At 39.2% G+C, this 15,331-nt stretch overlaps 1 protein-coding gene across 2 annotated transcripts in view; it reads left to right on the forward strand.

Annotated features, from left to right (window-relative positions):
- Window positions 1-5,763: 5,763 nt before the first annotated feature.
- The window catches only part of kcnab1b (potassium voltage-gated channel subfamily A regulatory beta subunit 1b), a 50,001-nt gene continuing 40,433 nt past the window's right edge, over window positions 5,764-15,331 (forward strand). For both annotated transcript variants that reach the window (XR_008569529.1, XM_054767412.1), the window contains exons 1-2: window positions 5,764-6,119; window positions 9,355-9,808. Coding sequence is in view for 1 of the 2 variants with exons in the window: in XM_054767412.1 (XP_054623387.1) it covers window positions 9,594-9,808 (215 nt within the window). In the remaining variant the exon portion in view is untranslated. The remainder of the gene's footprint in view (window positions 6,120-9,354; window positions 9,809-15,331) is intronic.

A 15,331-nucleotide genomic window follows, 5' to 3' on the forward strand; every position in this document is an offset into this window, starting at 1 on the left:
AAAGTGTTACTTATTCAACACAAATGTTGGCAGGTATGAAGTCAATGATGTTCGTATACTGAAAATTCAGCTAAGCTAATGGAGGCCTCCAAAACTGACGAAGGCTACTCAATCGATGTTTCAACGCCGTCGACCAAAAGAGAAACTCCACCTACGCCCACCAAAGCACAGACGCTGCCTAGCAAGGTAATGATTTCCAAAAGGAGGAAACCAACTCCATCGTTGAAGCTCTTAACAAGCTAGTGAGTGGATGGATAACTTTGGATAGATAACTTTGGTGTGCAGCTATGTGACAGCATGATAATGCTGGCTAACATCTCCAAGCTAGCTGAGATAGCTTGGATTTTTTTACATGTTTTGAGAAGTCAAACTCATTACTTCAATGGCCCCAGCAACTAAGGGGAACTACGTTCATGTCAATATGTCAAAAAATCCATGCTATCCCTTGGATAGCCACACAATCAGGAGATCGGGAAGACCTGGGTTCGAATCTCCATTTGGGCATCTCTGTGTGGAGTTTGCATGCTCTCCCCGTGCGTGCGTGGGTTTTTCTCCGGGTACTCCGCTTTCCTCCCACGTTCCAAAAACGTGCATGTTAGGTGAATTGGCGATTCTAAATTGTCCATAGGTATGAATGTGAGTGTGAATGGTTGTTTGTCTGTATGTGCTCTGCGATTGGCTGGCGACCAGTCCAGGGTGTACCCCGCCTATCGCCCAGCATGGGTTAGGCTCCAGCATACCCCTGCGACTCTAATGAGGAGAAGCGGCATAGAAATTGGATGGATGGATTATCATAACAGTGGTTTATTTGGTCTCAAAAAATGTTGACAATAATATCTCTGAGCGTCAATTTGTGGGGCAATTAACATTTCAAAACGCACCTGCATTGTTTTTTGACTTGGTTAAATTAAAAAAAAAAATTGTCCAGTCAGATTTTTTCATTGTACTTTTCATGTTCAAATCTTGTTGCGTCTCGTTCTTGTGGACCCAATCTCGTGCATCGTCTCATGAGTCAGGTGTCTCGTGACACCCCTAACAAATAAGGAATGCTACTTTACAGAAATTCAGTCTGGAACCAATTGCAGTCGTTTTCTTTACTGTTTTCTTTACTATTATTACTATTATTAGAGCCCTCTAGACATGAAATAACACCTCTATAGTCACCTTTACACTCCTGTTATTCTTTGTTTACAACACACACTCAATTGTAGTGCGCAGGCTACGGGATCACTTTAGGAACACAGGAGACGGCCCCTGCCTTAAACATAGCATGCAAGTTAGCCTCCAATTTGTTTCTTCTCAGTAACATTGAGATGTGCAAAATGATAATGATATAATGACAGTGCAATTCAAGTAAGTGGGTGTGTGATGAACAAACCGGGACATTATCTGCATTTATACATTCATACAGAAGGACAAAGCCAAAAACTTACCACTTCCACACGTAATGGGAGGAGAACTTTTTTTTCACTCTGTCATGTCATGTCGGTCATGCCATGGCTGACTCCATGCAGTGTGAAGATAATTCTAATCTAATGTCATGGCTCATCAATGTAACATTACTGATGCCTGGTGGGCAGAATACTACATACAACTTGTCTTTCAGTATTTTTTGACTAATAGTAGTCATAGTCAGCCACAATCACGAGTCAACAGTGATCATTAATTAATTAATTTTCAAAAAAACGTGACAGACTGAGGGAGCGATGTTTGAACCGTGATGTGGCGAAGGACGACCATCGTCGCAATAAATGAGGGATTACTGTACATCCAATGATAGCTAACGTTACTAGCTAAACTCAGCCAAATTGCTATCATTAGCTGATAACAAACATAATTAGTGTGCGTGCGTGTGTTATGTCGGCAAGAAGAGGCTGGATATAATGTTTGCAGTAGGTCCGAATGTTGGCGCCGTTGAGGCAGCTGGAGGACGCCACTGCAACTGCAATTAATTGTAATCAAAGTTCAAATAGAGCTTTGATTTATACTAGCAGTGGTTAACTTATTTTTACTTTTGTATAATTGTTAAAATGTTACTAAAAACATTGCAAGAACAGTTTGTGATGGGGACAGCTTGACCCTCCCATGGATTACAGTGGAACCTCGGTTAGTGTAGTGTCCACTAGGGCATTTGTTTAATTGATGAAATGCAAATATGTTCATTTTAAATAAATTAAAGGTGTTTAGGTTCACAATATGATTCAATCATGTTGTCTGAATAAAATCCTAAGAAAAATCTAAGAAAAAGAAAAAGTGGGCAGGGATACGGTGGGAGACAGATATAACTGAGAGTGTTTTGTGAGGATTGAGTTTTTGAGAAGGCATTTTTGTGACGCAAATCTTTGAACGCATATTGTTTTAAGAAGCCAAAGACTTTACCTAATTGTCCCCAGCAGCTCAGTGGAACTACATTCTTCATCACAGAAATCTGAGCAGAACTGGACTTAGGAGACCAAGTGGGGGGTAAGTCGCTGTTATTGGACTACAAAGCTGATGGGGATGTCATACACCTTCATGTAAAAAATCCAAGCTATCCCTTTAAGAAAGGGTTTAAAATGGAGTGGGTAAGAAGGACAAAGAAGCCAAAAACTTACCACTTCCACACGGAATGGGAGGAGAACTTCTTTTCACTCTATCCTGTCAGACATTTCATGGCTGGTTCAATGCAGTGTGACGTAATCTGACGTCACAATCAACTAATCTACACTGTTTCATATAACACTAAGATAACACCTTGATTTAACTTCATTTGTTTACATGGAATATAGGTGGCAAGATACAATTACGTTAAACCAACAATACATTTTTTTTAGTACAGTATAGGCCCTGGTTAACGTCACAAATTTACTTCAAATTTTTTCGGTAAGAGTACAAAATGACACACATCTTGAGTCCAAATGTGTTTTTAATGTACATTACATTTATCACAAAATGTCCTTGTTAACAGCCTATTAGCTGGCTAATACATGGAAAGAGGAACAAAAAGTCAGCACCGTCACCTATTTATGATATCACCAGTTGACTCCCTAGTTCTTGACTAGCTAACACAGTTACTCCTCAAGTCTCTGCTTTTCTTTTGATCATGGCTGCAAAATAACCCAAAATGGAGCCAAAGAAAGTTACAAGTGCCAGCATTTTGATAAAGAAGGTGAGAAACACTATTACATTCAAGAAATAACAGGAAGATGGTGGCCGTGTGGTGTCTTGCTGCCACATCGTGTCTTTGGGAACAGCCACGTCTTCAATGAAGGTAAAAGTAAGATTAAATGTTCATTTATCCCTTTCATTCATCATTTACATATATGCATTTAGAATTGTTTTATGCATGTAAAACTATAATTGTAAAACCATAAAAATGTCTTTTGTGTTAACATTTGTAGCATTCTGGAGAGAATTCATTGGATTTACATGATTTCTTATGAGAAAAATTTATTTGTTTAGCGAACGTTTGGTTTAGAGTCTGACCTTCTGGAATGAATTAATGATGCCAATCAAGGTTCCACTGTACTGTATATCTATTCCCATTATTTTCTAGTGGAACAAATCCGAGGTTGACCAGCAGCATCATTCTACAGAAGTGTTTAAAGTTGTTATTTCTTTAAGGGGAGTGTTATTTTGAAACATTGGCAGCTTTATCTAAGCTTCACTGACAGATGTTCCACACAGTGTGAGATAGAAGGTCAGGTCAACCCGGGTCTTAATCTGTCCCGAGAGTGCACCGCGTCTTCTCTCTGGAATATGCTCACTGTGTTTGTGATGTTCGTGTCTTTGTGACAAAATTGACATAAGTCGATCAGAGATTCTCAATGGAGCAATTAAAGCAGAGAGAGAGAGACGCTCAGGGTGACGGTGTCTTTGTCCCCTGGGGGATTTGAGATGAGAACGTTCTATTTGATGGTTGTGTCTGACACACTTTGAAATGGGATCGACATTGACAGGAGTTTTTAGCCTTGTGGGCGTTGGTGACATTAACAATGAAGGCTTGTTACAGGATGACAAGACAAAGCAGGGTTTGACACAGAAGATTACCTTTCCGCAGGGTTGTTTGATTTAAAAGGAGCAGTGTATCTGTTGTGTCTACTTATTGGGTAATATGGGCTCTTTGTAAGCTCTGTGGCTTTTGAAAAAGATGACCAAAAGATGACCTCTTTTCCCCAAAACGTCAGTGTTGTGCGTCGGTCAGAATGTATTCTTCTGCCTTGCGATGGCTTGAATTTCTGTTTTCTTTGTCGTTTGCTAGCTTTGCAGTCACTATTCCTGCAGCCATTGGGCAATCTACAGCAGTCACTTATGTCACTTTTTTTCCAGTTATTATTGTCGTGACCTGATATGCATCCAACGTGTTGCATCAACATCACTGCAATGGATAGCGTCAGATCATTTATGTGTTGTTTTGGCATTATTGTCAAGTTGAAGACACTGACATTGACAACACCTCTCAAATTCACCATTCACTCTCACGTTCACATCCAAATTACAAATTAGCATCTCCAATTAGCATCTCCAATTAACCATATTGTTGGAACCTGGAGAAAATGGGGGAGAAAATGAGAGATGCACAAATGGAGATACTGCTTGTGTGGCCAGCATGCTAACCATTAGGCCACCGTGCAGCCAAGTGATTTTAAGAATAAAGAATATTTTTCTAAAACCTCTCTAAAAGATACTGGTTGTCTTATAATCATATGAATACGATATTGGGGACTCAGTAATGCATTTTACACACACTGGAAACATCATTAGGTACACTCTGGCACATCTTTACCTCTGCAAAACCTTTACTGAAGCTATGATTTTGTCAACATGTTTAATAATTGAGTTCCAATTTGCGAAGGTCGTACAACTGCACTGCACCCAAGCTTATTTAGCTGAAGAGAGGGGCAAAATATTAGAAACAGTTCTGATTATGTGCACTGCAGCACAATAATATATTGTTAAATAATACCACGTCTCTAACAGTGTCAATCAACGCTGAGTATTATCATTGTCAAAACTGAATATTGGATTGTGCAGCTGTGCCTAATAAAGTGGCCAATTAATAAAGGAACCCTCCTACTTTATATGAGATGCTTATATACCTACTGTCAACATGTATGATGAACATCTCCGTCACTCTCCAACCCCCTTTCTGCAGATCCTATTAAACAGCGCTGATTTGAACTCACTTATTTATTTTTTTAACTCAAGTATTTTCCCTCATCAAACACAACTGCAAGGATATAAATAAAACCCGCACTGGCCTGGAGGTGCTTGGATGTTGAATGAAGCATGTAATGCTGCATTGTCACATTACAGCTCAGTGGGGGGAGGAAAGTAAAAGACGCCTTCCTCAACTGCTTAGTTCATGCTTTATTTCACTGCGTGTTGACTTGACTCCATCTCTACTTGCCATCTGCCTCAGTCTGACTTCTTTGCTTGGAGTTTGAAGCCAACTTCTATGCAGAGGGGGGCATAGGGTCGCAGAGGAGGCGATAGATAGGAAAGGTTTGTGTGAAGAGGTCATGCACTGTAATGGCAGATATTGTCAAGCGGGGGTTTTAGCCTGAGAGGAAATCAGTGAAGTGAAGCATTCCTATGAAGCTTTTTCCGTATGGTGCCTTACCATCATGCCAGAGGTGTTTTCCCATAAATAAATGTCCATCAACTCTGTTTATTCCCATTCAGAATGCACCACTTTCTCCTCTCTCTCTCTCTCTCTCTCTCTCTCTCTCTATGCAGTTCTTTCAGTCAAACCGGCAGCACACACACATTACAAACACACACTATCTCTCCCCCTCGCTCTTTTTACACTCGCCACACGCTGCTCTTCGCCGCCTCTCTGCATCTGTCCTCTTCTCCTCTCAAGTGACGCTACCATGCATCTTAGTTTCTCTTCCTCTCTGCATGTCTCCGACTATTCCAGGGTGCCTTCATTGTCAAGCAGAGCCTTCTCGCTTCCACGCCAGGGACGGTAAACACCTGCTGTTGCAGGACTTTGGGGACAGGACGAAACCGGTTGTTGGGTCCGTGGAGACCTCTGCTGGGGACCTCTGCTAAGACCTACATCTCAAGAGGCACACACATCAATTAGGAATCTCAGCCTGGCACAATTTGCAGACATCGATGACGACCCATTGCATGTAAGAATACTTTGACTGGAAGATTTTAGACTTGTGCGATGCGATGCAGAATGTTTGTGTTTTGCAGCAACAGAGGTTTGTTGCTTTAACGTGTACAGTACAAGTGTGGTGGCTCTACTCAGCTGTATTAAGGAAATAGGGGTACAATACAAGTCAATGTCAATTTTTGTACCACATAGGGCTGATTGTTGGTCACTTTTCTACGGCCAAAAAGTTACATGCATGTTCCTAACCTGTAAAAGTAAAGACAAGCCATAGTACGCCTCAAGGTGCACTATACTACAGTATATATGTCCTTCTTACTGCAGTTATGTCTGAATTTCCCTTTGATAGTGGCAGTATTACATAAAAACACCTGAAGTGATTTACACAAAACTCTGTGGTCAGGTAGGACATGGTCCTTGGAGGAAGCCATTACAGTTAGGGACAAACTGGGACATTTTTTCCCAACTTTTCAGTTCAAGAGCAACACTACAACTGTGATTTCTCCCAGGGACCAAAACATGTATTGCTATAACATCAACATATACTTTGGATATAACATTATTCTTGTGCAAAAAGTACTAACATTTTTAATTGAATTTAATTCTCAGTAAATAATGTACAAATTGTTACCGTATGACAGGCTCGAGGCATATTCTGTAGCTACACTAAGTCTTCGGACAATGACAAGAGTTGTAATGATTTAGCCTTTACAAACCACTGCAATGTATTTGAAATACAAATTAAAATAATCAAGAGGAGTAGACTTTAAGCTTTAATTTGAGTTGTTTCACACAAATATGCCACCTATTATTTAGGAATTACAGCCATTTTTACCTGAATTACCTGTTTCTCAAGTTTTAAGACTCAAGTTTTGCCTCCCCATCATTCTAATAGAAGTTGACTGTCCAAAAACTTTGATCCCACAACACGGGAGGCTTTTTTCTTTTTTGCCTAACATGGCTTTCCTGTTCTGAATGTGGTTTGCATCTTGTTTTAAAACTTCTATATTTACAGTCAAGAAGACATCTTTTTGTTTGTAGAGAACATTCTCCAGAATATTCTTCACTTCTGCTGATGTTGTGAAGGAGCAGTTTTACTTCATAAATGAATGGAGTTGTGCAAGACTTTAGCTTAGTTATTTTGATTTTGTTTTTAACAAGACTTTTTGAAGGCAAAATTCTACAATTCTTCAAAGGTTAAGTCACATGCCTGATCTCAACTTGCTCATGATAAAAAATTAAGAGTAGTACAGTATATCGCAAGTAGGAGTGTCATGTGTCTCGTGTCACAAGATCTCCCCGATATTAAAGGGTGACGATACTTCTCATTTAGGGAAAAGCTGGCTCAAGGGAAGGGGGCAGTCAGAAGTCAATCAGACTGTGAACTATGGCATTGCAACTGTGAATGATAATATATGTAATATGTAGGGTTGTCATCATTTGAATTTGAACGATTCCAGTTCCGATTCCTCATTTCGATTCACCTTCCTAACGATTTTCGACTCCGATGCTTTTAAGAGGCAGGATCATAAAAGTTTGTATTGATTTAAATGACCAATAACCAGAATTCTTTTTGGATGAAATGTCTTCTCCATTAATTTTTTAAGGATATGAACTTTTTATGAACTTTATTATGAATTTCTCACAGGGTTATTTTCAACCAGTATTTAAATATCAAACCATTCAACTTGAATATAAATGTTATGGAGTTTCTTTCTACGGGAGTACACTCTCAAAATGGATCATGAAATAACATGTCCACATACGGTGTTGCTCATGTGTTAATGAGTGTGTGATGCTGCAGGATGCACTAACCTGGGCGCAGAATATCAAACAGCTTGTAAAAGATTTGTCTATGAAATGTACATTAGCTGGATGAGTTGAGCTACTGTATTGGCAGTAGTATACTTGGTTTGCTGCCTCTATGTTGAAGTAAGCCAATTTTTTCCAACTCCCTTATTTTGTTACAAATAAAAAGGATGTATCCCAGAGCACTCTTATTTTGAAGGCCGGAAGTGTGTTGTGTGGGTTGAGAAAGTGTGTTTATTCTCGCTAAACGAGACTAGCTTTGCACATGAATAAACTTACCTCATGTAGCCATAGCTCCCATTCTTTATTTACACCAAACTTCCACATCAGTGGGCATCTTGAAACCCTCGGTTACATTGGCATGAGAAAGACATCATTTATTGTTTGACTTCCCTGATTATGACTGCTTAGAGGAAGTCTGACGTAGCGCATAAAGGGATGGGGCACGCTGTTATTTCTACACCATGAATCCAGAGGTGTTTAATCATGTTGGTCGTGCACCCTCCTTTGCATGAGATCACTGTGTTGCAAATGTTGCACTGACTGGACCGCTCTTTTTTATGAAGTTAGCCAAACTTTTTATCCACTTCTTCTTCATTGGTGTTCATGGCTATTTTTTCCCATCGGCAAAGTGGGCATTAAAACTAGGAATCGAAATAAAAAAAATGTGAACGATCTTCTGAGAATTGCAATGGACTCGATGCCCAACCCTAGTAATATGGAAGGAGCAGGATTGGAACCGCACATTAGGTGCTTCACACACACTGTAAACCTTGCAATTCTACCTACACTTGGCGTTCCCAGCATCAATCCCTCACGTTTTTTGTTTTGTTGGAGTTGAACAGCTATCATGGTACCATGGTGTTAATATCTCACCGGAAGCTGTAGTAATTCTACAAACTGATCAAACTTGCTTAAGATTTTGTGATTGTATTTTGTCAGATCAAAACACGATCACTGCCTATGACTTCTATCAAAACGTGTGATAGTAGAGTCTAATTTTGAAATTCACTATTTCCTGGTAGCGCACTCTGGGCATCATGGGAACTGTAAAGCATGAACAAGATGCTCATCTACTGAAATCTGCAATCTATTTTACATGTGTTACATTTGAAACAAGATACAGTGGTATCGTACATCACTACTCTGCATAAATGAATTGAATTCCTGAATGGTAAATGTCATGTTTTTGTGAAACCTCTTCAGTTAAAGCTGGAAGTGTACACTTTTTGTTTGTTTTATCTCATATCCATTGTGATGGTGTATAAAGTCATTGAAATCTGTGCTCTGCTCTGTCATTCTACTCTTTGCATGTGAGCTGCTAGCAGACTGATTAAAATATCCAATAGAATAATAGGATATTAACAGGAGGCAGTGTTTGAATTGGGAAAAGGAAATGCCGAGATGCATCTTATATTCTCCATTCTTTGTCACACTTTCAGCTGGAGTCAGACCTTCTCTAAACACCGTGATCAGGACTGCATGGCTGTTACATCAACCTCAGCTCTTCCTCCAAAAGACTCTCATGCTTCCTCATACTTGCCTGTGACTTCCATATGAGTTTCTGCAGCTTCGAGCAGAACTGGCCCCGACTTTCGACTTCCTGTCATCGTAAAAACGAGCAGCTTTCTCGGCCTTGGAGCAGCTCTCGTGGTAGTGGCGTTTGTTTCTGCCCACAACCATGCAGGTGTCCTTCGCGTGCACAGACCATGGGCTGAAGGCCCCGCGTAACGGGGAGCACAGCAAGCAGAACACCACCAGCCCAAACACTACCAGCCAGGCCCGGGCTCGCTTTCGCACCGTGGCCCTGATAGCTCGAAGTCTGGGCTCCTTCACCCATCGCTACCACCACAACCTCAAAGAATCCACCGCCAAGCTCACGGGCATGAAGTATAGGTATGCTATATATATTTTTTTAAATTACGCTTATCCCTTGTCTTCCTGGTCATTTCTTGCATAAAATCCCTCATAACTGTAGATTAATACACTGTTGGGTGAAAATGAATTTAGAGCCTTGATTGTGAAAATGGAGATGAGCAGTAACAGGCGTTGAGTGGGATGATGTGGGTGAGTGTCCACGTTGTCTGAGAGACAAGAACAATTATTTTTAGAGGAGGATCTTTTGGCAGCTTTGACAGATTATTTAACAAATGATATGGGCTCATTGAACTACAAACTACAAAACATATGGGGAAAATGACAGTACCTTCACATCCAGGTACATTCTAACAACTAAAAAATGGACATGCGAAAAACTAAACAACCAACTAAACATTTGATATATTTAGCAAAACATTTGCTGAATTTTTTTTTTTTTTTTAAGTAAACTTCACAAGTTGATGTGCTGTTGTTGCTCGGCAAAGCAAACTCATAAAAGAATTGGACTGTGCCAACAGAGAATGGACAGGGAGAATGGGCAGGTGCATAGTTAAATAAATTCAGACTGACACACACTGACAAAATTATTGCAAGAGCAGCATGAAAAAATGATTTAATTCAAATGTGTAAGTTTTGCAATTAAATCAAAACTCTGTCGGAATACGTAATACATTTTGCACATTTTTATGTGCCATCTAATGGATCTGGTAGGGCACTGCTCAATTTACCCTCAATGGCTCTTTTGTGGGCCCAGGCTTACATATTAAATGTTAAAATGAGCAATATGAAGGCAGTAATTGACGTTTAAGTTGTAAATAAATACATGTTGCAGGTGTTTCTACTGACCTATTGACAAGCTAATGCATATGAAGCAGCAATGAGATGTTTTTGTTTATTTGTTCTAATTTAATCCATGATAGTAAACTGAAATACAAAAAAATTAACAAAATAACTCAATTAAATTTTTTTTTTTTACTTTTGGTAACTTTTATAAGTTTGATAACTTTAAATAATTAAGCATTTTCAAGCATAAAAAACGGTTAAATAAACTAAAATACAAATATTAATCATTCAGAAGTCACTTCAAAGATGCTGTGAATGATAGTAGTCGTATGTATTTGTATTAGTATACTACAATGTTCAATGAGACACACAAGCACCAGACTTGACTGGCGGAACAACAGGATTTAGTGCAGGTTTGAATTATATCACAACAGACACAATAAGAATAAGAATTAAAAAAGAATAAAAACACAGGCTACTGTTGATGCAGTAACCTACGCCAAGCTAAAAGTCACCTCAACCCCAACGTAACTTGCTGTCTGCCCACCACTTGGCTTCGCTAGGGAACACATTTATAGTCTTATTTATGTCTTAAATGGTCTTAAATGGCTTATTTACTCTTAAGTATGTCTACTATAGTGGGTAATGCGAGAGTAAAAGTGACTATGGAGTGTTCATGTCCAGATGGCTCTAATAATGTAAAAAAAAAAAAAACATATTTAGAAGGTCGTAAACAGGTTGTCTATGCTCTAACTACGAAAATATTCCATTTCTAAATAAGACATTCTATTTGCGGAAATCCACTTATCACAGTTGGGTCTGGAAGCAATTAACCGTGATAAACAAGGGATTACTGTATACATTTCTTATGATCATAAAGACCTTTCTTTGCTGATTCCTTGTACATTACCAAATGTGGTTCCTGGCTCTATAAAGGGGAACATACTTTTGTTGACATGTGTCCTAGCATAGTGCAACGGTTAACTTCTTTTTGCACTTGCCGGGCAGTTAAGAATGTTAAAATGCTACTTACAGTATATAGTATTAAAGATCAATAAAGTAGGTCAAGGCACGTTTGATGCTGTTGTCCTTATCGTCTATTATCAAGATGATTTAGAAAATGTTGTTTTACGGTATAATTGTTAAAGTGTTGGAGCGTCATATTTAACAATACAGAAAGCAAGGTTTCAAGGTTTAAAGTAACCTCCTTAGCAGTTACTGGATAAATTCTCAATTGAGCAGCTGATTTACGTAACAGAATAAGGCAAAGTGTAGTAGAGCCGTGCAGTAGAGCTGTCCATGTGTGCCCGAGTGGGAGTTGTAAAAAAGCCGGGCCAAGTAAACAAAACTCTCTTAACTCAATGAGTTTTCTCTCAACTTGGAACACAGCCTGGCTTCCAAACGCTTTTTTAGGGCCTTGAAATTCAATTTGATGAGTGAATGGAGGACAAGAGATTGGCATTAGACATAATGTTTGACAAAATCAAGTGACAAGTGGAAAAAAAAAAAAGAAAAGTGGGACGCTTGGGTCAACTGACAGAAAAGAAAGCAATTAGCAGAATACGGGCAGATTGCATGCAGAGCAGATGAATGTGTGATAAGCGTCTGCTTGTCACACAATCTCATCTCGTTTCCATAACAACATGGAAATACCAGACTACAATCTGTTCCCACTACTAATGTACAATGATGCATTGTATTGAATGGTTTAACATTTAAAAGTATTCCTAGTACTACTGTACAATAAGGGTATGCTTATAAGAGGGTTATAAATACTTTATTAAAGACATTATGAACTCAATTTATTAATAAACCTATACTGCAATGCAAAAGGTAAAGTGTAAAGTAAAAAAAAAAGGGAAGCGCCAGAGTGGGCTCGCCATTTGGCAAGCAGGTCCTTCTCTTTGTATTTATTGTATAAAAGTCATGACGTGTGAAGTAATACCATTTTACTCCAGTTGCAGTTTAGCTCCATTTGCTGGATCTGGTTGGTCACGACAACACTTGGACCCCAAAAAAGAGAATGCACTCTTTTAGCCACACCTTTATTCGGATCGTCACCAAATATTGAATGGGTTCTTGATCAGTATATGTGATTCATGGTAATTGGTTGTTTGTTTATAATATGTTTATAATCCTGTGACCAAACAAAGAGTAACTCTCTCCCTTGGTTATTACTAGTTTAACAGTGCTTTCTGTCATGGTTAGGTACCGCAATGGGGGCGGTAGCATTCAAACGTATCATATCCTACCTTCTTCCTGTTCAGCCATGACTGCTAATTCTCGATATCTTTTCTCAGACTGTGTGTATGTGTGCACATTATGGGCATGTGCCTGTGCACGAGCCGTGCGCCATTAACGCCACTCCCACTGTTGGGGCCAAACGGCAAATCTCATTCAGTTTGACTCGTAATTGTGAAGAACACATTCTTCCCTTGTTTATGGTTCCAGAGCTGACCGTGATAAGTGAATTTCCGCATAGTAGGATTCATTATTTATAAATCTAATATTTTTGTACTTGTTTATGACCTTCTAAATACAGTGTTTACCTTTACACACGTACTGTATTACCCAATATAGTAGACATCATAAGAGAAAATAAGACATATAAGAGATAAATAAGACATAAAATAGACTCGCACATGCACACATCAGTGTTGCCAGGTCTGTTTTTTCGTAAAGTCACTTGCAAATTCCCAACTTCCCTGTTGTTTTGAGCTTCTTTTCAAAGAGCTATTTGTGTGTTTCTCTCGTGAGACCTGGCAACACTTACATACATAGCCCTAGCCTTGTTTCATTTGAAACGCTTACCAAATATTATGTAATAATTACACACACACACACACACACACACACAGTTCTTACACACTACCACTAACCTGTGAAAGTACTGCAACTTGTTCAAAGATGAGGATGATGCCACCTTAGATACACATACCCAGGCTTTTGTCTTTGAATTGGTGAGTACACTATGCCTTACAATATTTCAGTTAATTGACCTATTTTTATGTTTTAAAAATGCTTAATTATTACATACATACATAACATTTGCTTTAATATGTATATTTTTGGATTAATAATATCACTGTAGTCAACCACGAATGCAAATTAATTTTTTAAATTAATATTCAGTCATCCCACAAATTATGTTGGTTGAATACGGCCCATTATATTATTATATGCTTATTGAAACTAATTTGACATATTTTTTGCCGAAATTAAGCATTTTCAAGCATTAAAATGGCTACATGAACTAACTATAAGGCATTCAGAAGACACATTTAAAGATGCTGTGAATTATATGTATTAGGGGTGTCATGAGACACTCTGTTCACAAGACGAGATGACACAAGAGATTGGGGTCTACGAGAATGAGTCGAGACAAGATTTTAACGTTACTTTTAACAAAAGTACAATGAAAAAGAAAAAAAAGTCTATCACAATATATTGCAATCTACTAATTTAACTTTTACTACGTTACCTTGCATTGCTGCTCTTCTGCACTCTGTGTGTATGCTACCAGCCCCACCTCCACCCACCGAGACATAGTGACTTATGACACAAGGGCTCACTCCGTTTATGCCGCTGGTCTATTGAGGTGCTGAAACCAATGCACAGCACGAAATCTCTTCATGCCTATTTGTAGTTGAGAGACGAGGAAAACAGACACACATACACATGGCATTAGATTGAGACATTATATCAAGTTCATTTGCACTTATTGTGTGATTAATTAATTTATTATTGTCTTTTGCCTAGTGCCCACAACAGTTTTTTTCTAAACAAAAAATCTTGTCACGTTTTAATCTCCCAGGATCTTGTGACACCCCTAATATGTAATATTGTAGACTAGTCACTAGGTGTCAGTAATGTTACTGTAATGTTCAGTGAGACGCACAAGGACCAGACTTGATCTCTGGAACAACAGGCTTTTATTGCAGGTTTGAATGATCTCACAACAGGCACAGTAAAAAAATAAGGACACAGAAACTGAAAAGTCAGGAGTTAGTTTTTAGCACGTGAACCACATTTACTAGAAATCCACATCCTCTACATTCAAAATAAACAAACAAAAACATCCAAGGGCAACTTCTCCAAGACGAGCTTGTGAGTCCTCTGTAGGCATACATACTGGCGCGCAGCCTCCCGTACATGAGCAAATGTATTTGCGCTGAATGTGTGAGACGCAGTGGGAGCATCCAAAGGCGTAGCAAGTCGAAAAGAAGCGGAGCATACACTAATAATACCACCACCTGCAGCATTTTTAGTTGTCATGGCGATCCTAAAAATAGTGCCGCTCCGACTGCGGGGTCCCTCACTCGCAAACCTTCCCAGGACCTTTTACTGTCAGCCCAAACAAGTAACGTGGTGACGAAGGATGCTGCACTTTTAGTCCGGCTTTCTGGTTGTGTGGCTTTGAGGTCTATAAGGGTCATTAGACAGCAGGAGGGCTCTTCATGGATGTTTGCCAAAGATTGTGCTCCACACTGCTGAATATTTATTAACCATTTTCCTGCTCTAAATATTACATTTCTGTCATCATTCAATGTTAAATTTGTTTTGCTCATGTTGACGATAGGTGTGTGTACGCATAGTTGCCCCCCGCTTGATTGCACTTGTGTGTGCACTGACAGAGCCCATCATGTTTGATTGTGTGTACCCAGCCAAACTCCTCTCCTTTCTAAATAGCTTTACACAGTAGAGGATGCCATGGTGCAGTTGGTGCCGGGATGCTTGCTTAGTTGACTTAATGTACTG

This window comes from Dunckerocampus dactyliophorus, chromosome 2 (assembly GCF_027744805.1).
Source record: "Dunckerocampus dactyliophorus isolate RoL2022-P2 chromosome 2, RoL_Ddac_1.1, whole genome shotgun sequence".
Taxonomy (NCBI): domain Eukaryota; kingdom Metazoa; phylum Chordata; class Actinopteri; order Syngnathiformes; family Syngnathidae; genus Dunckerocampus; species Dunckerocampus dactyliophorus.